Genomic DNA, 27,088 nt, shown 5'->3' with positions numbered 1-27,088 from the left:
TAGGCCTCAACCCTAACCCAGGGTTAGTGTTTTTCAACCCTAACCTGCCCTCAGTGTCAGAAATCTTAGCCCAAATCTTTCTTCAGCTCAAGGTAGGTCAGGGGTGGGTTCGGGCCATCAACGGCAAAACTTACCCCCCTAGATTTACCTTTTTACATCCTAAAGGCTCTGCCTATATGAAGACCAGCTAAAGTTTAAGCGATGTGAACTCAAAAGGCCATAAAATTGAACTAGGCGATAAATTGACATTGATCGGTCACCTAATGGATTTAGTTCATGGTATCGAAATTGGTATTGATATTGGTATCAGTATTGATTGCATCCATATTGATACAAATCAATCTTATCAGACTTGATTGGACAATTCTACTTTTAAATCCTACTATCTTTAATTAAAAGAGTCAGGGCAAGCCTAAATTGACCATAGGCGAAATAGTAAAGAATGACATGCATAATCTTGACCTTGGATATATAGAACTTATTGGAGGGATAAGATCCATGTTACCGAACCCATTTAGCGGAGATTCTCCTGACTTGTTGGATTGTATCTCTCTCCTCTTAATCTCATCCATTTACTCTCATCTTTCAATTCTCATCTCTTATCTTTTCACCTCCTCCTTCCTTTATTCTCTAATTGAACCTTTTATATATATATATATATATATATATATTGTTATTTGCATGGATCTAGGTAGCCGACTCCATCCCTCTTGTTTTTCATTACTGATCTAATGCAGGGATTGGTATCAGTGATACATATCCATGGGTCAATACCGACAATTTACGTGCCACTACCAGAACCAGGATATAGAACCGCCAAGCTCGCATTCCTTTTACCCTTGAAGAAAAAACATAGAAAAGTCAAAATGCGATACAGTCAAGACATACGGAAGCCCTTCTGGCTTTTGTGATGCTGATTTTTCTGCGCATTGCTACATAGACTTCCTGCAGGCTGCAAAGAACTTACCAGAAACAAACTCTCCCTACCAAATATGTAGACCATTATGTTATCGTACAGACAGATCACATACTGTGGAGCCTACATTCCTCCCGCACAAAGGTTGGAGTTAAGAAAATTGATAATTGACGATTGAGAATGATCTTTAATATAAAAGAAAAAATATAAATAAAATTGAGAACGTGGCATTGGTATTATATCGGTTATATCGAATTGATATCGATTAAGACCGATCTCTATTCCTTGACCGGATTGGTTATTCATATCATTTTAGTGGTAAAATAGTAAAAAATTGTACCTTTTAAGAAAAGCAAGGATAAAATCAACCAATACATGCCGATCCAATCCCAATTTGAATCAATATCGGTATCTAAAAAGCAAAGGCAAAATCGATCTATACACACGTTCATCGGATCCGATCCGATCTGGATCGGTACCGATACCGTCCCCTTAATCCATGATTGAGAATGATCTTCCATAAAAAAATAAAGAATAAAAAAAATAAAAAAATAAAAAAAGAAGAGAGAGACAATTGAGAATTATCAATTAATGATGGTGAATTAACAAAAGACCACTGCCCTACCTGCCTGCTCTAACAGTAGTTTTAATTTAGTTCCACACCTGAGCACGAACCGATGAACCTCGAACATTACATGACATCATGCTCCGTCTCTCATTGTATTATGCTAGTCCCCAAATCTCTGAACTTCCTTTTGGCACATATTAGTCAATCCGCACAATTTTCAACCGTCGAATCTTCTATTATATAAATCAAACGGTTAGGATTCATTATCAGAGATTTTTTAAATAGGTACGTGTTTATGAAATCGTTGTTCACCTCTCTCTCTCTCTCTCTCTCTCTCTAAGGGAAGAGCAGGGATCAGAGCTTGGTTGGCCTAGCCTGAGAGAGAGAGAGCGACGTGGCTCCCAACAGTTTCTCAGTTTTGGAAGCAAAGGTTAGTCGTTGTTGTTGTTGTAGTTGTTGGTAGCTGTTGCTTGTAAAATCAGATTTCTCAGACACTTCGACTCGATGGGGGTTTTCTTCTCGTTTTAATGATGATCCAGCAGAGATCACTATCAAGTGTTAACAAGTTTCAGAGCCTTCTCCACTGGTACTCTCTCTCTCTCTCTTTCCCCAATGATCTTGTTATCTCATTCTGTTCAATTGTTATTTCTTTCTATTAACAATTATGATTCTGTTTCCTGTGATTCGATTTACAGAAAGAAAATGGTGGTTTCTGGGTCTGTAACGCCGGGTCAGGTATGCTTCTTCAATCCCGTTTATTCTCAGAATGCCTATTTGAATGGGTGCTTTCTTGGTTGACTTGGTCATGAGCTGTTTATATTCGAATGCTGAAGCAGAACCTGTGAATTTTTTAGTTTTCACTGAATTTCCTATAAGAGATCCATAGGACGTTGTGATCCTCTGGACTAAACCAATGCTTATTTTCTAAAATGACTGGAGACATGATTAATGGTGTTCTGAATATGGTTTTACTTTTCACTAGTAAGCGGATTACCCAACTTGAACTATACTGCAGCTTCTTCTATTGTAAATCTACTAGCATTTCTCGAATTGGTTGAGTTTTAGAGGACAAGACCAGAAGTAAATTCATGTGTGGTGTTAGATGCTGAAGGTTTTGTTGATATTCAATACGTATTTCCCTGGGAAAGAAGAACATGCTTATGTAAGCAAAAAAATATAAGTTTAAGATCCAATGCTACTTGTGACAGCACTGTTCTGTATACAAGTGCGGGAAAAGCCTTAGAAAAGGAAAACAGAAAAGAAATGAAATATTTTCAGGAGTGGGTTAGTGTGTCTTCTTTCTGCCAACACAATGTAGCAAACCCTAAGAAATATATCGGTTTTCTGAAATGGAGACAGTTATTCTACTCAATGGAGTCCATCACATAATAATTAAAAGGTTGATGGTGATTGAGAGTGTTTCAATTAATTGAGGTGGTGCCTAAGGTGTTCAGTTAGATTGGATACTGAATTATTCATATTTAGAGATGAGAAGGAATGGAGGATGATTACAGTGTCCGGAGTGAAAATGAAGAACTCAAAGAGAGGAATTGGCAGTTCAATCCCTACACAGAGAGGAATTATTATCTTGATGACACTATCAGGTCAAGCGAAAAGCTTTGTTAATCCATGCCGACCAAACCAAAATTCGATCTGTTTCTCCTCAGAGAAATGAGTTAGAAAGATGTCATATCCCTATACGCTGTGTGCACAAGCACCACTGAGCCCCTTTCCCTTATTATAATTTTCTGTGAAGTCCATGAAATACAAACCTATTTGTTACCTTTCAGCATTTTTACCTCTATTTGTCCAACACAGATTTTCTCATTCCCATATTTGAGTTTAGGTACATATTACATGGTGCTTCTCTTCTCTTTATGGTAGATGTTCCATGTTAATGCTAGATTGAAATTTTTAGCCATGCTTTTATTTGAATATGCTGCAGGTTTCTTTTTTGCTTGGAATAGCTCCAGTAGTTATTGCATGGATATATTCTGAGATCCTGGAATATAAAAAGTCTTCATCTCCTTCCAAAGTGTAAGTCCTTTTTTACACCCCAGAGACTTTAGAATGTTGCTTGCGATTGCTTGACTGTGATATTATTATCTGTAGAAAAGATAAGCACTTCTTCCTTCTATTCCTAAATTCTGATCTAAGATGTCTTTTGAGATTTTCACTTTCTTCTGTATGAACCACAGTTAATAGTTCATAGAAGGGCAGTGCTACTATTTTCATTAGTTATTGTGAGTCTACAACTCTCACTAGGTTTGCATGAGAATCCTAGAGTAACACTTTCTATATGGCCCATAAATGTATTCATTCAAGCTTTTGATACTTCTCTGGATAGCAGCCATTCAGATTTCAATCTGGTTGAATCGGGTGATGAGACAGTTAAGGATGATGATCGAGCCATTTTGCTGGAAGGTGGCCTTACAAGATCAGCATCTGCAAGGGTTCACAATTCATCAGTCAAGGCAAACCTAATCAGGTCAGTAGACAACAGACAACTGGTAATACTGTATCATGATAGAATTTCAACTTGAGCCTTGATGGAAGCTTGACATATATTTCTGTTTGGGTTGCCATGGTTACCTAGGTTTCTAATGATGGATCATTTATTCTTGCTGGAGAACCGAGCAACTTTGAGGGCCATGTAAGCCATTTTTCTTCATAAATAGTGTTCTTATCCAATTTATGGCTCATCATTTCTCACATGAACCATGCAACACTATGTAGGTCTGAATTTGGAGCCATTCTGATCTATTTCTACCTATGTGATCGCACAGACTTGTTTCCAGAGTCCACTAAGGTGCCCCTCCCTTTTCTTTGGTTACATTCTTCCATGATTTTGTTACCCCCGCACCCCCCCCCCCAAAAAAAAAAAAAAAAAAAAGAAAAAAGAAAAAAGATTTCTCATGATTTCTTTATGATGGATACTCATTGAGGGAAGTAATTGTCTTTGGAAACAGCATACATGTAATGTGCATGAACAGCATGAAAGAGAAGATAACAACATGCATCTGATAGAACCCTGTTTCAGTGACTTAATAAATATTGAAACACTTAACGCAAAGATCTATTGCTTCATTAAAAGTTGCATGACTTTGAAATCAAAGGAAAAAGTGTATGTGAAAACTTCATGTGCCAACTTCCCCATTTGTGGCCTGCCCCTTTTAAGGGGTATCATTTAGTTATTTTCCTTGAAGGATTATTCTTAGCTGTTAACTTTATTATCTTGATTATGTTGATAAAGATGAACTGATAAGCACGAGGAAAAAAAATGATAAAAGGGAAGGGAGAAGGGAGACTCGGGTCTCATATAATTGAATCTCACTGAACCTTACCTTTGCCCTTCAGAGATGCTAACTTGCTTCTTGCATTGCTCTGCTTTTGCCTTTTTCTGGCTGCTGTAGAACCTAGCTCTCTTTCAATCACCCTCACAGTGCAGGTGGATAAATTTGACAGAACTCTTACAACATGTGTAATGCCAGGACTTGTAAGGGTCTTTTACATTGACTAAAAGATGATATGCATTGGGCTCATAACATAACTGGTGGCTTTCTTATCTCCATTAAATTCCTGGCTTCTGTGTCTCCTTCAGTCGATGGAAATTTCCTTTAGGATATAACTACTAGCTTTGCAATGTGCCATCTCATTACCAATTGAAACACCCTAGGAGAAGAAAGGAACCACCTCCATTCCCAAGATATACACAAAGGGCCTAAATCACTATCGCCATGCATGTCCCAGGATTCTCAACTTTAATTAGAAATAAAGTCAACATTTTATGTCCACTTGTAACAATCAAGATTTTAAAACAATGCTTTTGTAGCTACTGCTGGAGCTCAATAACTCTTGAACCTATCTTTTTTTTTTTTAATGATCAAATTAAAGGTGCATATTAATTATAGGAAAGGACAGTTGGATAAGGAATCCACCAGAAAAGTGTTTGGAGAGAGAGAGAGAGAATACCACTAAACAGCCCTGTATCCCTCACCACTATCATGAACCTAATCTCTATAAAGCATGGCTGATGTGTCAAAACAGATGCAGAGAGTGTTTATGATGATTGATTAACCTTTGTAATTTTTCTCGATGGTTCTCAATACGAAAGTAGGAACAATGTACCATACATTTCTTGAGCCCCTTGTTATGTAGCACACGCCTCCTTTTTAGCCAGTATAGAATCTAACATAAATATTATGCAGTTATGGGTATCCAGTCAGGCCAATTAGGCCTTGGAATACTTTATTTTGGCCCATGGTCGGGTTCTATGGGCCTTGGTTTGTTATTTTGGGGTTTAATTAATGTAATGGTTTTCTCCTATAAGCCCAAAAGTTAGGATTTAAGGGGTATACTGGATTAAGTAGATGGATAAGATTATGTAGGGTCCATTAGTAGATTTTTAGGATTACCTTTTCTCTTACTCTCACAGTCTCACTGGTATACTTTCATCTTTTTGCCTCCCACCCCCCTCCCCTATTCTATGTTTGGAGCCTTTGTTCTCTATTGTGTTTTGTATGGGTCCATGTAGCCCGACCCCATTAAGTTGGGATAAGGCTGATTTTGTTGCAGTTGTTGTTACTATTCTGGAAATCTAACTTGACTAGACTTCTATTTCTTTTTAAAGCTTATAAAATACCCCCAAACAATTAGAATGGAATGAAATCTGGATTTTCTGTTCAGAAAATTGAGTTAAATCTCTCCTCTCCTTCCCCCACGATCTTCTCTCGCTTCTTTCTTTTCTCTCTGCTATGATCTCTCCTTTTCTTTACTCTCCCTATTATCCTCCTGTCTTTTAAGCAGTAGGCTATTTTCCCCTTTCTTTGTTGCTGCTGTATGCTTTTAAATAGTTCTATTCCAATGCTGATTTTGTCTGTATCAGAAAATACATCTCTACTTGATATGCATCAATCACTTGTTGATGTAGATTGTTGAAAATATGGTGACATTTAATAGTATGGTGGTGTTTTAATGTTATTTTGACATTTGAAATTTGTGTGTGGTTTTTTTTTTTATGAGTCATAGTGATGTTTAGTATTGTGTTATTGTTTAGTAGTGTTGCTTTTATGTCAGTGTGGAGCATTACTTATTTGTAACTAATTGACTTTATTAGGAATACAATATACTGTCCCACAGTTGGGGAAGCTAAGCCCAAACCGTGGGCTGTTCTCTTTTTCCCATGTTACATCTCTCTCTTATTCTTTCTCTGTCCTTTACTTTGTAACATGGTATCAGAGCCATAAAGAATATATATCTATATATCTATATATATATATATATGTATATATACACATATCTGCAACCTTAGTTGTTGAAACATGAAAACTAGTGTTTCTTGTGGCTTGATCATTGATGGATGGAGCTCCCACCCTACGGCAACAATGCCTGATGTTGTTCTCTACCTGTGGCTACTGTTCCTTAAGTTTCTTACCCTACGGCAATTGTTTTTATGGTTTTCTTTAGTTTTTTCTCCCGTGGCAACTCTTGTTGATGTTTCTTATCTGTAATTAACTGGAGATCACTCTGTGATGTTTTCTACTGGTTCTTCTAGTTCTACCACTGGCTGGAGCCTCGTGCACTGGGTACACCCCTTTTTTTTCCTTCTACCACTAGCAGTTCCCGTTTCCTGACCCAGTTTCAGATTGCTATCTTGGTTCATATCTTCTCTATCATGCATAAGTTATCCCTTGGATTTGGTATTCATACTGTTTCCATCATTCCCTTTTAGTTTTTGTCCTTACCTATTGTTTTCTTCATTAGTTTATAGCCTATTTATATAACCTGCTATGCTTTCTGGTTTGGCCTGCAACTAACCAGCGCATCAATTCCACATCCATTAGAGTAGTATCTTCTGGGATGAATCTTTCCACAAGGGCTGGGTGATACTGCTTTTAGAGTTTCAACCATGTTTACCTTGACTTTCATTAAGTTACAGCTCAATCATGTTATAGGTTCACTTGATCTATTTCTTACGTAAGGTAGAAAATGATCTACCTTTACTAAGTACTTTTAAGGACAGGTTCTTTTATTCCTTCAGAAGCCTATTCATTCATACTTTCTTTTAAATTATCCCCACTATTGTTTTGAAATTCTAGAACAACTCCTTTCTTGTAAGTTTTGTTTTAACCTCTACCTTCTCTAAAGTTACAGACTTATCCTCCCTTCTTGACTTTAATTACTATTCTACCCCATACCTTGTGTCTTTCCCAAAAGGTCCAATACTTTCCTAGTAATTACGAAACAGCCACTAATCATTCAATTTAAGGGCAGACCCTGGGCGCAACAGTAAGGTTTCTCTAATGTGACCTAGTGATCGCGGTTTCGAGTTGGGAAATAGCCTCTAATGTAAATAAGTCACTTAATGGGCTTATTTTATTGCAAATAAGCCTTGGGTTGGGTTATGTATGTGTTGGGCCTTTGATCCTATGGGTTTTCTTTGTAATGGATCACTTTAATGGGCCTAAAATATAGGTTGAAAGTAAGAAAACGAGATTTAAGTTATTAGCTTAGTTAGAGTCCTGTTTTGAGTCTATTTCCTTTGTTATTTCAGTTTGAGTCAATTTAGGTTTCCTTATTAGTGAATGACTAGTTAATTAGTCCTACTCCATGTTGGAGTTCTAGTCCTAGTCCTATTTGGAATCCAATTCCTATTAAGTATTGTCTAGTCTACTTGAAGACTAGCTCCTAGTTATGTTATGATTCCTATTCAGCCCTCTAAATATAGAGGAGCATATGTTTTTTCAATAGACAGATTTGAAAAAAGATGAATTGAGTTTGAATGTTTGAGAGCCTGAGGGCTGTTTGATTCTTTTTCTCCCCCCCTTTCTTTATGCGATCTCTCTCTTCTCCTCTATTTTGGATCTGATCAAGGAGCTACTGTTAAGGGTTGTTTAAAAGGCACGATAGGATTACTCAATCCTCTTCTTGAAGTTTTTTAGATCACCCAATTGCTGTTCTTGCAGAAATCTTCATATTCTCTCTCCTAGGTCTGAAAATCAAGAAGGTAAATATCTCATCAACCGTCTATCAAAAGTCTCAATTTTTTAGGTTTTTGTACACTCCCTAGGGGCTACCTACGCCCAAGAGTGCAGCTCAATTGGAGTCCTACAGATCTGGCCGCACCTCTCTCTCTCCAGCCGTATTGCAGGCCTTTTTCTCTCCTATCGGGTTGGGTTTTGGGCTAGTTTTGCTTTTGCATTGCTATTGTATCCTTGGGGGCTTATTTGATGGTCTTATTCCCTTGTTTCCTAGCCCTATTTGTCTTGTTTGGGGTTTATAAATTATGGGGGTTAGTTTCTTGTAATCTACTCCCACATTAATTAATATCAGAGCCTAACCGAAGATGGTTCCAGAAGTTCGTTACTTTGCTGGACAAAGGGATATATTCTACATCCTTGATTGGCTAGATTCTCTGGAGGAATATTTTTACTATTATAACTTGACAAAGACACGAAAGCTTCAATTTGTTTGCTTTTGGTTGATTGGTTGTGCTAGAGAATGGTAGAGAGTCCATGAAAAGCAACTCCGAGCTCGAGGACATAAGCTTGGACTTGGGAAGAGATGAAGTACGAGTTAACGACACAATACCTCTCTGCATATATCCAAAGAAGGCTCTTCCCTCCGCAGGATTCCCATCAGAATACATCTACAAGTCCCTAAAAGCCACCCACAAGTGACAAAAGCATGAAGGAATTATCTGACCACGTGACCATTATGTTGTAACAACTTTTAACGGAGGAACAAGAGAAGACCCCTCCAACCAATGAACTAGAGTTAAAAGTTGAGATTAGTGTTGAAGAAATTCCATCAATTCCTATTGTCAAGGAAGAGCTAGTCATTGATGTTCCCATCAACGAGACTTATGTGGAAGAATTCGAAAGCAACAAAGTTGCCACAATGGACAATGAGGTTGAGACTGAGGAACTTGACACTACAACAACTGTGATGACTGTGAACAGTCAAGAGGAAGATCCTAAGGAGCTTGAGATTGAAATTGTGGAGGTCAAGAGCACAGTAGTTAAAAGGCGCTCATGTGGATTATCCCATGGATAAATCTGAGGTTGTTGAAGCTGAGCATGTAGAGTTCGTCATCCCATTAAAGTATCTTGAAGACCGAGCTCCTCACATTCTAGACTACATCCTTATTATCAAAGAGCTACCTGAATTTTTCTACGGCTTGAAGAGGGACATGCACCATGATATAATCACCCTCACTCTACAAAATTCGAGGACGAATTTTTTCTAAGAGAGGGAGAATTGATGTAGATAAGTCACTCAATGGGCTTATTTTATTACAAATAAGCCTTGGGTTGGGTTATGTTTGTGTTGGGCCTTTGATCCAATGGGGTTTCTTTGTAATTGACCACTTTAATGGGGCTAAAATATGGGTACAAAGTAGGAAAATGGGATTTAAGTCATTAGCTTAGTTAGAGTTATGTTTTGAGTCTATTTCCTTTGTTATTTCAGTTTGAGTCAGCTTAGGTTTCCCTATTAGTGAATGTCTAGTTAATTAGTCTTACTGTCACACCCCGCCTCAGCTCACCTGAAGGCTGGTGACATGGACACGCACACGCACACGCACACGTGTCCACAATCCATCCAGGATCCACGATGCAGTACTTTAAGTTCATAAGATTTTGAAATGATTCTGAGATCACATACTTATAATATAAACAAAATATATCAACTGGTGATTTCTAATGATATTTACCATATTTACACAAAAGAATGTTTTCACATCTGGATCATAATTACAGTTATGCCCCCATAGGGCTACATCTGTTAAGTACAAAAGAATAAAAAATAGAAGATGATACTCCCATCTTCAGCATGCTCCAAATGCACAATCATCGCACACGCATCCATCCTCGTGCGTAACCAACTTCTCATCCCAGAGGTCACCTCCGTGGAGAGCCGGAACCTCGATCATAGTTTCCGAAGGATTTCCTGAATCAACATCTAAAACGGGGCAACAACGGGGGGTGAGGTTCCACGAAGCCTAGTGAGGGGTAACACAAGCAATCGTGACAATCCAAGAAAATGCAATAATATAAATATTCATGCCCAACCACATCAATATGAATGCAATGACACGATCCATTTATTATCAAACAATTCTAAACAACAATTTCTAGGTCCAAAAGGGGTATAAGTGCTACTACAACAAAGGTGTTATCCCGAGTCATGAATGTACGTTATCAGTCCCCAGGGATACAAGCTAGTTACGAGTAAGGAGTGTGCCGGTTCCAGAACCACATCGGTACCTGGCAAACCCTTATTAATAACCCTCCCATAATACCGCTACATCGAATCCAACATCGCATGTAGGGTATACCTGTCACCGAATCAAACATCGCGTGAGGGTTTGTCACGACGCTGGCATCTGTGCACCTCAGTCACCGGAAATGTCCCCAACCACGGACCGTTGGACGAGAGGATTAGCCAATACGTAAACCCCTTTTGGAAAGGGTTATGGCACCAAGGTGGTTATCCTAGCCTAATGCATTCTAATATGCCATAAAAAATTTCATACTCACACACACTCACCCTAAGCATGCAGTGCGGCCAGCACCAACAATTGGCCACCCTGCACCCCAGTCTCCACACACACACACACACACTCACACACACACACTCACCCTGAGTATGCAGTCCTGCTGGCACCAACCATTGGCCACCCTGCACCCCAGTCATACACACACACACATACACCCACCCTGAGCATGCAGTGCCACCGGCACCAACCGTTGGCCACCCTGCACCCCAATCACACACACACACACATACACCCACCCTGAGCATGCAGTGCCGTCGGCACCAGCCGTTGGCCACCTTGCACACATGCACACACATACATCCACCCTGAGCATGTAGTGCCGCTAGCACCAACCAATGGCCACCCTGCATTCCAGTCACACACATACACATGCACAATCATAATCCATATTCTCATGCCACATCAACACTTTACACAAGGAATAATATAATAATATGCAAAATGATATAATTCATCCACATATGCATTATAATACAAGCATTCTATAAAAGCACACAAAATCCCCTCACCTCGAATTCTAGATGGCGGTAGATAGTTGATGGTTTCGTGTTGCGTGCTCCTGTCACTTCTCGGTTCCACTCCTAGGATACATAGTGTTTTTAGGTTATTCGGTTATTCATAGAGGAGTGAGACACTAGGACTCGTGCCCCAATAAAAGGATTAAAAATTAGCTTTAAAATGGTTCATCGGTGGATGATCATCCGCCGGTGAGTTCACCGGTGGACAAATCTGAAAGGGATGCAAATCCTGTAATATTTTCACCGGTGGATGGTCCCTGCCTTCACCAGCTGGCCGGTGACCATTAGCCGATGAAGTTAAAATCGGCGTTTCCTTGCCCAGATCAGCCCTATAGACCCTGTGGCCCCTTTGTATAGTGGTGGGAGTGCATGTTGTTCAGTGGGGTGTTATTACCCAACTCTATTCTTTCTCTTTTCTCCTTTACATAGTTTATAGCTTAGGTTTTTTTGTGATTTTTAGAGTGTGTTTGTATGTGGGGCACTCACACACACCACACCTAGCTTAGTTTTAGTGTAGTTGCTGAATTTAATTCAATATAACATCATAATATGGATTTTAAATGGGAAATTGTAGAGGGTTTGAGTAGAACACTTGTCTAGGGTTTAGTTACCCCAATTTTAGGGTTTTGGATAAGGGTTTCATAGGGATTGTCCTTAGACCCAAGGTTGAGTGAATAACCTTGCCAAGGTAGGTCTCTTACTCTAATTTCCCCCTCCCATTATGTAGTCTTTATGGTTGGGTATGTGGGATTTGGTTGGGTCTCGATTACTTCCAATAAAGAGTGAAATGGGAAGGAGAGAGAGAGAGATTTGTGTGTGTGTGTGGAGAGATGAGCATATGGGCTTACCTCAAGAATGAAGCCCTAGCCTTCCTCCTTCCTTCCTCCCTTGCTCTCCTTCTCCTTCTCCTTCTCCTTCTCCTTCTTCTTTCTCACTCTCCTTGTTTCTCTTTTGGTAAGAGAATAAATGAATTGTAAGAGTCCTATTTATGGCCACTTAAGTCCCACTAAGGGCTGTTTGGGGAATTAATGGGTTTTTACCCAATACTGGATTATTCCACTATTCGGCACTAATGGGCCCTCTTCGAGATGTCCCGCCACATTAATCAACTCCCTAACATATTGTTCCATCAATGTGGATGGGTTTGGGGTGCACAATCGTGAGGTCTCGGGTCCCACGGTGAAATAACCCAAAACTGGCATGTGCACTCACCGTATGGTGTTCACCGGTGGATGCTCCATCTTCCGGTGACCATCAGCCGGTGAAGGCTTAACTGGTCACTTTGTATGGAGATCTCTCCTCAGTCTGAGTGGGGCCTTCTCCAGGGTTTCCAGTGTGTGTGAGGTTCGACTGACTTTCCCCTTCGTGTCTAGAATCCTTTCCATTTATTTAAGCATGGGTAGCAGGTGCAAGTGGGGTCGTTCTTCCTCCTTGGCAAAAGACGGATGCAACCCAATACTCACTGGTACTGGTGTCCTCCGGTGCTGCACCTGAACATTAAAATAGGTAGTTTTAGGGTTCGGGTATAACACCTACTCCATGTTGGAGTTATAGTCCTAGTCCTATTTGGAGTCCAACTCCTATTTGGTATTGTTTATTTCTACTTGAAGACTAGCTCCTAGTTATGTTATGATTCCTATTCAGTCCTCTATATATAGAGGAGCATATATATTTTCAATAAACAGATTTGAAAAAAGATGAATTGAGTTTGAATGTTTGAGAGCTTGAGGGCTATGTGATTCTTTCCCCCCCCCCCTTTCTTTATGCAATCTCTCTCTTCTCCTCTATATGAATCTGATCAAGGAGCTACTGTTAAGGGTTTTTTAGAAGGCATGATAGGGTTACTCAATCCTTTTCTTGAAGCTGTTCAGATCAGCCAGTTGCTATTCTTGCAGAAATTTTCAGATTCTCTCTCCTAGGTCTGAAAATTAAGAAGGTAAATATCTCATCAACCGTCTGTCAAAAGTCTCTCATTTTTTTAGGTTTTTGTACAATCCCTAGGGGCTACCTACGCCCAAGAGTGCAGCTTTATTGGAGTTCTACAGATCTGGCCGCACCTCTCTCTCCAGCCATATTGCAGGCCTTTCTCTCTCCTATCGGGTTGGGTTTGGGGCTAGTTTTGCTCCTGCATTGCTATTGTATCCTTGGGGGCTTATTTGATGGTCTTATTCTCTTGTTTCCTGGCCCTATTTGTCTTGTTTGTGATTTATAAATTGTGGGGGTTAGTTTCTTGTAATCTACTCCTACATTAGCCTCTCAGTGATGCTGGGGTAAGGTTGTGTACATTATGATCCTCCTAAGACCCCGCAGAGGCAGGAGCCTTGTGCACTGGGTACACCTTTTTTATCATCTGTGGGCCCATAGAAATCCCTTGACTACTATGATATTGTTTCTATACCATTGTGACGTGGTTGGCTTACTGTTTGATAGCTTTGATGGACCCTGTGGCTTGTTGTTTGCCATGGTTTCTCCATGATTGATGTCTATTGTCAAATCTGAGATTTATATATCGACAATCGTGATCTACAAGATCTGATTTGGCCGGAAGAATGCATATTTATTGCGGTTGTTCATGGTTATGTGTTTCATCTACTGTTGATGCTAGTTGTTGCTGCCATATGGTGATGGGTTATTCTTTGTTGTCTCCCCTACATTCATTTTTTGTCTACGTGTAGTGCCACACATGAGGGGGAGATTGGAGATTATTATCTGAGATGTTTGAAGATTATTGTTATTATTATTAACTCATGTCATCTGGTTATTTGAAGATTATTATTCTTTGCCCATGTCATCTGCTCGTGACATCAGCAACATGGTTTCTTATGAAGGTGGTTATTGTGCTTCACAACTACCTTATGTTATAGTTGTGGTTTGTAGCTGCCTTATGCTATATTTGTTGTTCGCCATTACCTTATGCTGTATTTGTGGTTCACATTTACCTTTTATGGTATTTGTGGTTTGTAATGTTGCTATTTATGATTCGCAGCAACCCATGCTGCTTTTTTATGGGTCTTCTTTGTGAAGATTACTACTTTCCTTCCTTGAGAAGGTTTATAATATTGTTGTTGTTATGGTATTCTGTCTTGTGTTTGGCATTTTTTTCCGCTTTGTCTTTTAGGTGAATGTTTGCCTCTTATTTTGTTTGTTTCTATCTAGATTTATTCGATATTAAGATTTTTCTTTATTGTTGCTATTGGTTATTGGTGTGGTTGTGTTAGTTCTGTGCATGGAAGATGATTTTGCTGTGGTTTTGCTCTAGCTTGAGGGGAAGTGTCGAAAATATGGTGACATTTGATAGTATGGTGGTGTTGTGGTGATTAATTTGTGGTAGTATTTTGATTTATGTTTATATTTCATGGTGATGTTTAGTATTATGGTATTATTTGGTAGTGTTGCTTGTATGCCAGTGAGACACAATGGTAAGGTTGCTCCATTGCGACTAAGAGGTTGCGGGTTCAAGTCAGGAAAGAGCCTGTGTCAATATGCTCTATCCATGATTGGGGAAGCTAAGCACAATCCATGGGCTTTTCTTTTTTTCTTACATAATATCTCTTCTTCTCTGATCCTAAATATATTAGCTCTGATTTCGTATCACAGATCATTGGCAGGATTTCGAAGGATATTCTAGAAGATCTAGAGGAGATTTAATTGAGGAATATCCTATTATTTTGTTAAATAAATTCCAGCAACTATGGGGATTTTGGGTTTCACTTTGTGACTTTTTACTTTCTATTTTGTAGGGTTGGATGGATATGATACAATCCAGCCATAGTTTCTGTTTTGTAATGCTCTAGATAGTTTTTAGTTTAGGGAAACCTAAGTCTTAAGGGATCCTTCTATCATGCTAGAGGTTTCCTAGTTTGTTGGTTTCTATGAAGTTATAAATAAAGGAGAAGGGGTTAGGACTCTCGAATGATACGGAAAAAAAAGGTGAGTTTTGACTTCATCCTTGTTGGTGCAGTGGTGATGCTGACTTTTTGGATTTTGGTGATGCAGTTCTAGCCCTCTTGGTGATGATTTCAAGAGCCTAATTGGTGGTTCCAAACAGACCTTGCTGTGTTGATTTAGTAGGTTGGGTATGGTAGTGATTCTATTCCTACAGGTCAGGTGGTGAAGCCTCTTGGCCATATCTTCTATTGTTTCTTCTTTCATACCTAAAAGAAAATGTGTTAGAAAATTCTGTTATCAATAATGATTTGTCCCTAGATGTGATGCTATTGCGATTGATCTCTTGTTGGCTTTACTAGTTTGAGATCTATTCTGTGTTACTTGTGATCACACCACCAATAGAACATGTCATTGGTTCTGTATTAGAGCCAAACTTGAAAAAGATTTTGAGCATGGAGTTTGATCCTTTTATTTACAACTTATTATGTAGACTCCAAGCAAGTGTGCGATAAGCCTTTGAAGAATTCAGAATATTGGAGTTATACTTGAAGTTCTGCAACACAAGTCGAAAGCAAGTTGATTGAACAAGATTTTATGTTGGAGAGGAGAAAATCACGTTTGACTCTTTTAAAATCTAACAAGTGGAAATTGTCTTCTGCAACAAATCTGAAACTTCGTCTTTGATTTTGTTCGTGAGAAGAAATGAATCATCAAATCAAGGCAACTGGTCATAGATGTTGATCGTGTGGTGTTGACTCTACGCTACTATAAAGCTCGAGGAAAATTTTTTTCTAACGGAGGAATTGATGCAGTTACCGGTGTCCAATCGGACCAATTGGCCTTGGAATACTTTATCTTGGCCCATAGTTGGTCTCTATGGGCCTTAGACTTGATTTTTGGTTTAATTAATGTAATGGCCTCTTTTATAAGTCCAAAAGTTGGGATTTAAGGGGTACACGGGATTACGTAGATGGATAAGATTATGCAGGGTCCATAAGAAGATTTTTAGGATTAGGCAGTATTGTAGTTCCTTTAGAAGTTTTATGGTTTTTACTAGTTGGGAATTTAACTTGACTAGACTTTTTTTTTCCTCCTAATCTTGGAACCCGCCCACCCCCTGGTCGATTAGAGGGCATACCCAATGCACGGGGCTCTCGCCATTACAGGTTCTGGGGAGGGTCATAATTTACACAGCCATACCCCCGCTTTGTGGAGAGGCTGTTTCCTGACTTGAACCCGTGACTATGTGGGCACAATGGAGCAAGCTTACCGTTGCACCAAGGTCCACCCTCTAACCGTTCCCCCCCCCCCTCCTCTCCCCCGACGATTAGAATTGAATGAAGTCTAGATTTTCTGTTTTAGAAAATTTAGTGGAATATCTCCTCTCCCTCCACCTCGATCTTCTCTCTCTCCCACATTCTCTCCTTCTTCTCTTTTTTTTTTCTCCCTATTATCCTCCCTCTCTCTTCTAACTGGTAAACTATTTTTCCCTTTCTTCATTGCTCCCATAGGCTTTGAAATAGTTCTATTCTGTTTCTGGTTCTCTGTAATAGCAAATACACCTCTACTTGATCTGCATCAATCACTTGTGCTCACCACCGGCAAAACCTGCCATTTGTTCTGCATTAAAGATTAGTAGTTTGTACCTTCATTATGTAACCCTCCATTCTAATTGTCGTTTTAGAAGTCTTCACTTTATGTTCTTTCATCATTTGTTACATGCAACGTCATACGACCCCTTAAAGAGTTGTTATTTAACACTTATAATTCTCAAGACATCTTTCTCAAGGTTCATCATTTCTTTCCTTGAGGGGCAGGTGTTGATGATATGTCTTTCATTTTTGGCACCCATGGATCATAAATAGTTATCCAAGCTTAACAACAAGACAGAATACTTTTGCATTTTGGATCTTTGCCTCATTTTAAGTACTTCATACAGTTTTAGTAAATTCTCATTCCTAATGAAGCATTGTTCAACTCTGTGATTTTAAAGTTTCTTTTAGGTATGAGCTATGAAAATTACATCAAAATACAGTCTACTAACTAATGTTTAATCTTTAAAATTATCTCTTCCCTTTGACAGAAGTACAATCGCGACCTTTTCCTCTTTCTCTACTTTCTTCTCTTCATAGTTTCAGCTATGACTTCTCTCAAGCGGCACCATGACAAATCAGCATTTTCTGGAAAATCAATACTATATCTTAATCGCCATCAAACTGAGGAGTGGAAAGGATGGATGCAGGTTGGCATTCCTTTCCCATTGTTTAGAATTTCCTCTTACCAAGATAAAGGGTAGGCTACCTTCCTTCTCCCCCCTTTCTTTTTCTAATGTCCTTTCTTTTATCATTTTTACCAGGTCCTATTTTTAATGTACCACTATTTTGCTGCCATGGAGCTGTACAATGCAATACGTGTCTTCATTGCTGCATATGTTTGGATGACTGGATTTGGGAACTTCTCTTATTACTACATTCGGAAGGATTTTAGTCTTGCACGGTTTGCTCAGGTGAATTGATGGTTATGTAGATGCTGTCGTCTTTGCTGTAAGAGAGTGATTCTTCCTTGCAGCTTGCTTTATTTATTAATGCAGAAAAAAAAAAAAATCTTGTGTTCTACTGCAGATGATGTGGCGGTTAAATTTCTTTGTGGCATTTTGCTGTATAGTTCTTAATAATGATTATATGCTCTACTACATCTGCCCGATGCACACGCTTTTCACTATTATGGTGTATGGAGCACTTGGTATTTTTAATAAATACAACGAGATAGGGTCCGTGATGGCTGTGAAGATTATAGCATGCTTTTTGGTGGTTATTTTGATTTGGGAAGTCCCTGGAGTTTTTGACCTTTTCTGGGGTTCTTTGGCATTCCTTTTAGGTTTGTAATTTATTGAGCTCTTCTATTCATCATCACTTGTTATGTTGTCGACATGCTGGTTTGGCCATAGGCATAATACTTTTTCTTATGGCAGGTTACACTGATCCAGCAAAAGAAAATTTACCACGCCTACATGAATGGCATTTCAGATCAGGCCTTGACCGTTATGTCTGGATCATTGGAATGATTTATGCTTATTATCATCCCACAGTAATTACTGGAGCTCTCTGGATTAAGATCAGTTTTGCACTACCAGCTTTCTTAGTAAACCTGTTGCTAAATCTTCAATTTCTTTCCTTCTTTCTCCCCCCAAACTTGTAGGTTGAGAAGTGGGTCGAGAAGGTCGAGGAATCTGAAATCAAGCGAAGACTTTCGATTAAAACAAGCATTGTCTCAGTTTCTTTACTGGTGAGCTGCACTGATGGCTGCTGAATGTGCTACTATGTTATTTCTCCATTACACTGATTCCCTTTTTTCAAATCGTATTCAATCTTAAAGAATTTTCTGTTCTAATTATTTTTTGGTTTGGTCTAATGCTCTCTCTCCTTTTAGGCTGGTTATCTGTGGTATGAATTTATTTACAAGCTGGACAAGGTTACATACAACAAGTACCATCCTTACACTTCATGGATCCCCATAACGTGCGTATTGGGGAGTTTTTACATTATGCAATTATGAACTTCTGGTTTATAAAATGAGTATATAGGGTAGTTGTCAGCCTCTTACTTGCTCCTATTGTTTCTGGTCCAGTGTTTACATTTGCTTGCGAAATTTCACACAGCAGTTCCGTAGTTTCTCTTTGACTCTGTTTGCGTAAGCTCCACATTTCTTGCTCTACTTTCTACCAGATTGATTCAACTACCACATTTCCAGTTTTCTTCATTTGTTTACTTCTTTTGATTATTAGGTGGCTCGGCAAGATAACGCTAGAGACTTACATTTCCCAGTTTCATATCTGGCTGAGGTGTGCAGACTTCATAAATTCAATTTATCTTCCATTGGATATATGTAGATGGCAGCATGTGTAGTTAATATGATCAAAGAACTCGTATGGTTTTCCAATCTATTGATGCTGTCTCTGGAATTATTTTTGGACTTGTGCATGCATGGTATTGGAAAACCCCTAATTTTTTTTTTAGGAACATTCTGCAGATCGAGCATGCCAAATGGACAGCCAAAATGGCTTCTTGAGCTTATTCCAGATTACCCATTGCTAAACTTCATGCTTACGACTGCTATCTATGTCTTGGTAAGAAGATCTTCTCAACTCTTCAAAAATATGGGATGTAAAAAGTGAAAATGAATATGGACAGCTAAAATTACTTCTTGATCTTATTCTCGGTTTCTTTCATGTTGATTGCCTGCATTCTCCAATTGCTACTGCAGATATCATACCGGCTCTTCGAACTAACCAATATACTGAAGACAGTTTTTATACCCACAAAGGACAACCGGCGGCTTCTGTATAATTTCATTGGTGCAGCTGTCATTGGATCGTGCTTATATTGCATCTCATTGATTCTTCTTCTGATCCGTTAAACACTAGTATGCCAATTTAACCACTTTATATAAAGCCAGTACTATTTTATTAGGGGGAAAAAGAAAGTTATACTGTGGTACCATGCTGGGAGTACTTATGACAGTATTTCAGTCGCATATGGAATTTTCTTTTTCTGGATTAGTATTCCAGTAAAGCTTTCTGGAACTTAAAATGCTGGTGCTAGTTCCAACAAGTTTCCCTGGAATACCTGGTTCAGCTGTTCCATTCTAAGAAAGTAATTGCACATTGTATGGTGCTTTGCATCATTACACTTTCCAAAATCACTTGAACTCATGCTTCTATGTTTGAATCCTGATTACTATCTCATGTTCCTATCAGGCATGACAGAAGGCTACAGAGGATTAGATATGGAAACAAAGACATTTCTTGTTGGAGACTGAAAAATTCTGAAATAGTGAAACCAGTATACTCGGAAGCTATGGTTTGTGAATCTTACGTGCAAGACAAGTGTGTTTCCAACAAATTTTCAAGACAATGCTAATATTCAGCTTGGGACAATCAAGTATTGACTTATACTGATGGAAAATGAGGGTACCGGATTTTCTTTTCTCAGTGGACAATGAGGCAAAGTCTGGCTTTAAAAAGTATGTAGAGGGTGCAGAGGTGGTTAGGGCATAGTGATGGGGTTAAATTGTATTCTTGGATATTTGTGTACCATTTTATAGGTTTTCTCCAGTTGCCACAATGGGCTTGTGTTACATAGACTTTCTTATGTTACTAAACATATTCAAAATTCGTTATCAGTGTAATTTTTCTTTTTTCTCCTGTTGAATTATTTTCCATTTTCTGTTCGCGTCCGCATAAATACTTGTTGGATGTGGCTGAGGGAGATTCATAATGATCAGAAAAGATGTATTAAATCAAAACTGACATAAGGTTTTGTTATTTTACAAGTAGGAAGTTTGAATTCACATGTCTTGGACTCCTTGTAAGTTAAAAATGTGGTAAAAAAGCAAAATTCTGTCAAAGATTAAGGAAAGGCAGTGGTAATGCAACCTACAAAGAAAAATAATTTCAATAAACTTATGGTTAGGATCTAAATATGTATATGAGAGGATCCTGTGTGAAAATTCATGTTAGGACCAGCTTCACCATATAGGTAGGAAACCAACCAAGAACCTGTTACCCTAACCATCTATAATAGCCGGTTTGGAAACAAAGTATCAAGGATGAAACATTTTGTATTTGATGTTGAGAAGGGAGGGGTGGGGGTGAGGGTGCAATTCTTTGAACATGTATAGTCAGGTCTTACTATGTCAGAAAGGATTCAGAATGCAAATCTTTCCACCAAGGGTTTGTGTTCAATTTCTTCATCCGCATGGGTTTCAGCCCTAAGTTTAAGACAATTGTCATGGCATGTGTCTCTGCCATGGAGGGATTATTCTCTACAGTGAGTGTGGCGGTGTGGTGAGCATTGGATGGTTGAGAGCATCGGGCACGAGGTCCTCTCGGCCATTTCATGCTCATTGCACCATCGCCCTCACTGAAGAGGATGTTTTTGCCTCTGCCATATGCTACACCATTCTAGTGAACGGGGCTGAAAGATGTGCTGAAAAGTCGAGTAGGTGGATAAGGCGGGGGGACCCACTTTCCCCGGCCATCTTCATTCTTTGTGGATAAGGCTCAGTAGTTTACTGAAATCGGCAGAAAACAGTGGTTTGATTCATGGTGTGAAGATCAGAATTCGAACAAAACCTCTTTACCACCTCTTATTCGTAGATTACTGCATTTTGTTTTCCGAGCTCATTCTCAAGGGAACATCTAAGTATTTGGGGCTTCCTACGGATTTTGGTGCATCCAAGACTGACTCTTCCATTCTATTGGTGACAAGGCAGCCAAGAAGACTCACGGGTGGACTCCACAGAACCTCTCCCATGCGGGTAGGTTAACTAGCTGAAATAATGTTTCTTTCGCTGTCCTACTTTGCAGCCTTGCGTTTCAAGCTCTCATGTCCATTGATGATCGCATCCGTCAAGAAGCTAGTCATTTTTTTTTTGGGAAATTTACATCCACCACCCCTTGTCTTTGCCTCAATTACATCACCCCCCTATAGTTCCATTTATTACATTTAAACTCAAAAAACTAACATCGTGAGACTAATTTGAGGTGTTATCCGTTAGCTTGAGCCAAATTTTACTTAATCCCAACAATACCCTTCTTAGTTTCTTCAGCCTACCAATGAACAAACATATCACCTGGACTTGGTTTCTTCAACCTATCTAGGTCACCAAAGTTTGTTCCAGTGAGGAAAGGCTTGCTTTGGCTGTTCGCTATCAGACAACAACTGGTTCTATGAAGGCTGCTCATTCTCCAGTGAGGAAAGGTTCATAATGATGTTGTAACCTATTTATGATTGATGCCCTAATCTTCTTCTATTTCAATTTTTTTTTCTTAGTGTCAGTGAAACCCTAAATCTCCCCTGCATTTGGGCTACAAAAAAACTCCCCTGCATCTGGGCTACAAAAAATTTCCTTGCATCTGTGCTAGGATCTACATACAAGAAACCATCATCTCAGGTGAGTTGATTGTTCCCCCTTTCTTATCCTTTTGATATGGCTCCATTCGGTTTGTTCGATTCGATTCTTGATGAAGCTATTTGTATATTGTGGGTGTTAATCTGGTTGGTATAGTTTAGAATGGGTGCAAATCAGTTTAGAGTTACTCAAATTGGTGGATTTAACTTTCTTATGACATACCACTCAATATCCATTACACAAATTTCTCTTGGTTATTTTTGCAACTATACGAGACCTGCAACACCTCTGTTTCAGGTTTTTCAGTGTTGGATAATTAGTCCAGCAACATCTGTCATTCAAATTTGGTTTTTTATTCAAAGGATTGATCACTAACCTAATAGGGGAACTCAATCCCTTCCTAGGGATTGGTGGTTATTCTTAGCTTCTAAAATTGTATCTTAGTTGCTGACTACCCAGCCACTATACTAGATTAACTACTTCTCCATCCTTGTTGTGACCATACTTTTAACCTAACTTTGAACCTAATTTGGGGACTGATCAAATCATTATTGTGGCTGTTATTATGGGTCTTCTAATGCTGCACATCAGTACCTAATGGTCCCACTTGTTGGTTGGTTTTGTTTACTATTAAGTGAAGCTAGCCCTACATCAGGGGTGGGGGGCATCATATTATGCAAACTACCTTCTCTGCAGCTTCAGTTTTCTATGACAATAATAAAAAAAATAAATAAATAAACAAAACAAAACAAAACAAAACAAAATAAAACAAAACAAAACAAAAAACAAAAAACAAAAAAACAAAAAAACAAAAAAACAAGAAAAACAAAAACCCCTCATTTCTAGTAACTGGATGTTCATTGCTATACAACATTTTACATCCAACCGAATAGAGCTTGTTTTTTTCATACCTTTTCATATATTTTTTTATTCCTTCTACTAATAACTGCTGACCATTTTCATAGTTGAATTTTACAGCAATGGTTGTGAGGTGTCCTATTTAATTTAGTTGGTGTGGGAGAATTCACACAATATTTGTTGATCTAGGCTATTATGCCCACGTGGACATGGTCTGTGACATATACAATTCTGTCATTAACCTTATACCTAAAGGCCGTAATGTAAGGTTTAAAGTCAGAAATGAGATCTCTAATGAAGTGCATGTGCAAGTGAGAGATGATGCTAGCATGTACAACCTGTTTGGTTTAAATGGGATAGATATCATCAACTAGTAGTGTATGACCTTGAAGCTAACCCTAGTGATGATATTAACAAGTATACAACCGACAAGTTCTCCAGTGATGTTGTTTATAGAGAAACAAGTAGGAGGAGAGTGAGAGATGTGTCACACACTTCAGCTGGTCAGCAACTGGATTTTGGTATAGGTACCCTGAAAAGGGGAAGCAGCATGTGGAGACTGAATCAGATAGCAAGAGAAGGGGAAAGCAACCTATTAGAAGAGGTGGTGGGTTATGTAGATCTAATACAAGTGCTGTTAGTGATAGAAGTGATGATTGTGATAGTGCCACTACTAATGCTACTGCTAATGCTCCTAGCAAGGGTAAAGCTAAAGCTCATGCTAATGATGTTGTTTTACCTGGGAGATCTACTAATACAAGTGTTACTCACATTAGTGGATTGAAGGATGTTAGTAATATTTCTACTAGTACAGATGGATCAGCTAGAATACCTAATGAAATAACTAGTATAAAAGAAAGGGAAGTTCACATTGTAAGTGACAGTTCAGATGAATCACTAGAATGACCTCAAGTATCTTCTAATATGGGAGTAAAGACAATTAGTAATATTGTTGATTTGGGAGATGATTCAACTCAAATCCGGAATCTTTCTACAAGTGATGAGTCAAAATGATGAGTCTGTGGATGAGAAAAGTGAAAGCGATGACAGCCTTACTAATGAGTGTGATGTAGAGGGGGATAATGATTTGGATGTTGGTGAGGTTGAATACCCTTCTGAAGATGATGATGATGATGATGTTGTTGAGGATTGTAAAATAAACTTAGCCATAGAAAATACATATGATGGTGTGAATCATTTTAAGGCTGTCATACAACAGTTTGTTATTCAAGAGGGTTTTGATAATTGAAACCTAAGAATGAGAAAATAAGGGTTATTGTAGTATGCAAGGCACCTGGTTGTACTTGGAGAATACATGCTTCACTAATTGATGATAAGAAGGGGGTTAAAGATACTACGACATTTATGATCAAATCATATAATCCAAAGCATACATGTATATTGTCAACAGATCACAAGAGTGTTACAGCACATTGGATTGCAAAAAAACTAGCTCCTTACCTTAAGATTGAGCCAGATATAACTGTAAAGTCCATGGTTACCTTCTTGCATAAAACGCACAAGATTAAACCCCCTTACATGAAGTTGTACCGGGCAGGCATCATTGCCCTGGAAATGACACAAGGTAGTCATAAGGATTCCTATGCTCTGTTACCTACATATGGTCATTTGGTGTAATAAAAGATGCCAAGTAGTTTTTTCAAGATCCAGTACCATGAAAAGCATGACATGTTAGGGAATCCAATGTTCAAGTGAATGGTTATTAGCTTTAAAGCTTGTATTACTGGTTTTTTGAAGTGATGTAGACCATTCATTGGTCTAAATGCAGCCACTTAAAGGGTAGATATGGAGGCATCCTTTTGTCACCAGTTTCTTCTGATGGGAATAATAAATTGTTCTCCATGGCATATGTTATTGTGGAGGTTGAATGAAAAGAAAGTTGGCTTTTCTTACTTAAAGTTCTATGTGAAGCTCTTGGACCTGCATCTGATGTGTTGGCCTAACTTTTATGTCAAACAAACAAAATGTACCGGATATTAATTTATAGCAACTACCATTTACTCCATACTTCAATATCATATTTATATGACTTTTAATTTATTATTTATATTGTGTAGGGTTTATCGGATGCCATCACCAGTGTATTCTCTAATGCTCATCAAAGATGTTTTGGGAGACATCTGTACCAGAAATTCAAGTTAGTTTTTTTAGGACAACTATTTAAAAAACACTTTGGTCAGCAGTATCAGCAACAACTCTCCTCCAGTTTGAGAAGGAAATAAATTCCATCAAACAGATATCTGATGATGCATACAGTTGGTTGAATAATCCTCTAAGATTATGGGTAAGATATGCAATTGATATTAAAGCAAAGAGCCCTCAAATAACCAACAAAATGATCGAGTCATTCAACCATTGGATATCAGAAGTGAGGGACCCACATATTATGTTGGAAATATTCAAAAGGGTTGCAACTACTCAGTAGGTGGCCTAGTCACACCTGATATTAAGAAACATTTAGATAAGGTCCAACAAAAAGCAAAGAAATGCATAGTGTATCAAGGTAACACACATGCATTTGAGGTGGTGGATATCCATGGTGGCAGAGTTATGGTTAATTTGTAAGAGCAGACATGTGGTTGTAGGCAATGGGGTTGTACTGGGTTGCCATGCAAATATGCAGCAGCAGCTATCACACACACTAGAGGTCACTTGAAGCTACTATATTCCATATTATAGTGTCAATACATACCTTCTAGCATATATTAAGTTCATCCAACCACTCCCAGCATTGGCTAATTTAGTAGTTGATAGTTCTGATGTGTTGGCCAAGCCTCCATATCTCAAAAGGAGGCTCGATAGATCTCATAAAAACAAGAAAAGAGAATTTGATGAGGATCCTACTGCAGAGTTCAAGAAGAAATTATCCAGTGTTAGATGTGATATTTGCAAACTAGTAGGCCACAACAAGAGAACATGTCCTCAACATGGAGAACAACAGAAGAACAAGAAAATAACAGGCAGGAAGGTATCACTCATCACAAGTATTTTACAACTGAAAATTAATTAACTTATTTGTATGCTCCACTTTTGAAGTATCCTTAATTGATTTGTGTAGAGAAAGCAAAGGGATGAGAGTCAATATAAAGGCACCAACTCTCAAATACTGACTAGGTCATAATCATCTACCCAACCTACAAAGTTAACAACTCAAGAAAAAACCTTGGCTAGGAAAACTGTCAAGTATGCAAAATGAAAGGAAAAGTAGGCTAAGAAGAAATAAGAAGATGGATGTTACTGTTGATGAGAGCATAATGTCTCAAGAAGGATGTTGCTGTCGATGAGAGCACTTTTGTTTTTTTTTCTTTTCTTTTTTTTAAGGTCGTTGTATGAATGAATTTTAATGGGTTATAGAACAATTTTAAAGAGAGAGTTGTGACTTGTAATATTTATGTACTGACATTGACGAAATTTAGACTGTATAGGTGCATCTTAATAGGTTTTGCAGAATTGTTATGTATATATATATATATATATATTGATGTTGATGTTGTTGAAGATTTTTGAAATCAAGTGTAATCAATCATTACTATATGGATACAATCTCAATAGGTTTTTATAAGGTCTCATATTCAAACGAAATGCTGTCCATTTTTTCTTAAGTCTAGGTTGTCCTATATTGAAGGGAAATGCTGATCGTTTAATTAAAACAACCAATTAGTAAACATACCAGATTTAATATAATAAAACCATTGCAGTAATATTAAAATGTATTTCTTCCATGATTAAGGAAAAAAAAAAAACACAAACAAATTACAACTTATATACCATCTTCCCTAATTCTTCATTTTCTTGTAAATATTACTACAATGGCCAATACAAGCACAACTATTACAATCTGTAATATT

The 27,088-nt window shown here is 38.4% G+C and overlaps 1 protein-coding gene and 1 long non-coding RNA gene across 4 annotated transcripts; both read left to right on the top strand.

Annotated features, from left to right (window-relative positions):
* The first annotated feature begins 1,800 nt into the window (after window positions 1-1,800).
* On the top strand, window positions 1,801-20,649 carry LOC122072139 (protein REDUCED WALL ACETYLATION 4-like). 3 transcript variants are annotated; one of them, XM_042636701.1, is made up of 17 exons: window positions 1,801-2,070; window positions 2,180-2,219; window positions 3,430-3,521; window positions 3,835-3,972; window positions 4,081-4,137; window positions 4,221-4,293; window positions 17,533-17,691; window positions 17,806-17,955; window positions 18,071-18,326; window positions 18,421-18,536; window positions 18,648-18,734; window positions 18,879-18,967; window positions 19,077-19,139; window positions 19,234-19,290; window positions 19,479-19,575; window positions 19,713-19,871; window positions 20,206-20,649. In XM_042636701.1, exons 2-16 carry the CDS (start codon window positions 2,187-2,189, stop codon window positions 19,863-19,865), a joined length of 1,620 nt encoding a protein of 539 aa, XP_042492635.1. In that variant the 5' UTR covers window positions 1,801-2,070; window positions 2,180-2,186; the 3' UTR covers window positions 19,866-19,871; window positions 20,206-20,649. The 3 variants fall into 3 exon arrangements, 2 of the variants coding, with proteins under 2 accessions (XP_042492635.1, XP_042492636.1); XM_042636702.1 differs by lacking the exon at window positions 1,801-2,070 and adding an exon at window positions 3,683-3,727 and having other exon boundaries at window positions 2,176-2,219; XR_006138345.1 differs by lacking the exon at window positions 20,206-20,649 and having other exon boundaries at window positions 19,466-19,575; window positions 19,713-19,856.
* A 1,472-nt stretch (window positions 20,650-22,121) lies between these two features.
* LOC122089587 lies at window positions 22,122-26,612 on the top strand. Its single transcript, XR_006143343.1, has 3 exons — window positions 22,122-22,403; window positions 25,298-26,208; window positions 26,299-26,612. It is a non-coding gene; the product is annotated as an uncharacterized LOC122089587 (long non-coding RNA).
* Window positions 26,613-27,088: the final 476 nt, after the last annotated feature.

Source organism: Macadamia integrifolia, chromosome 2, assembly GCF_013358625.1.
Source record: "Macadamia integrifolia cultivar HAES 741 chromosome 2, SCU_Mint_v3, whole genome shotgun sequence".
Classification (NCBI taxonomy): domain Eukaryota; kingdom Viridiplantae; phylum Streptophyta; class Magnoliopsida; order Proteales; family Proteaceae; genus Macadamia; species Macadamia integrifolia.
The sequence above is the reverse complement of the archived record's forward strand: the minus strand, read 5'-3'. Positions and strand labels throughout refer to the sequence as shown.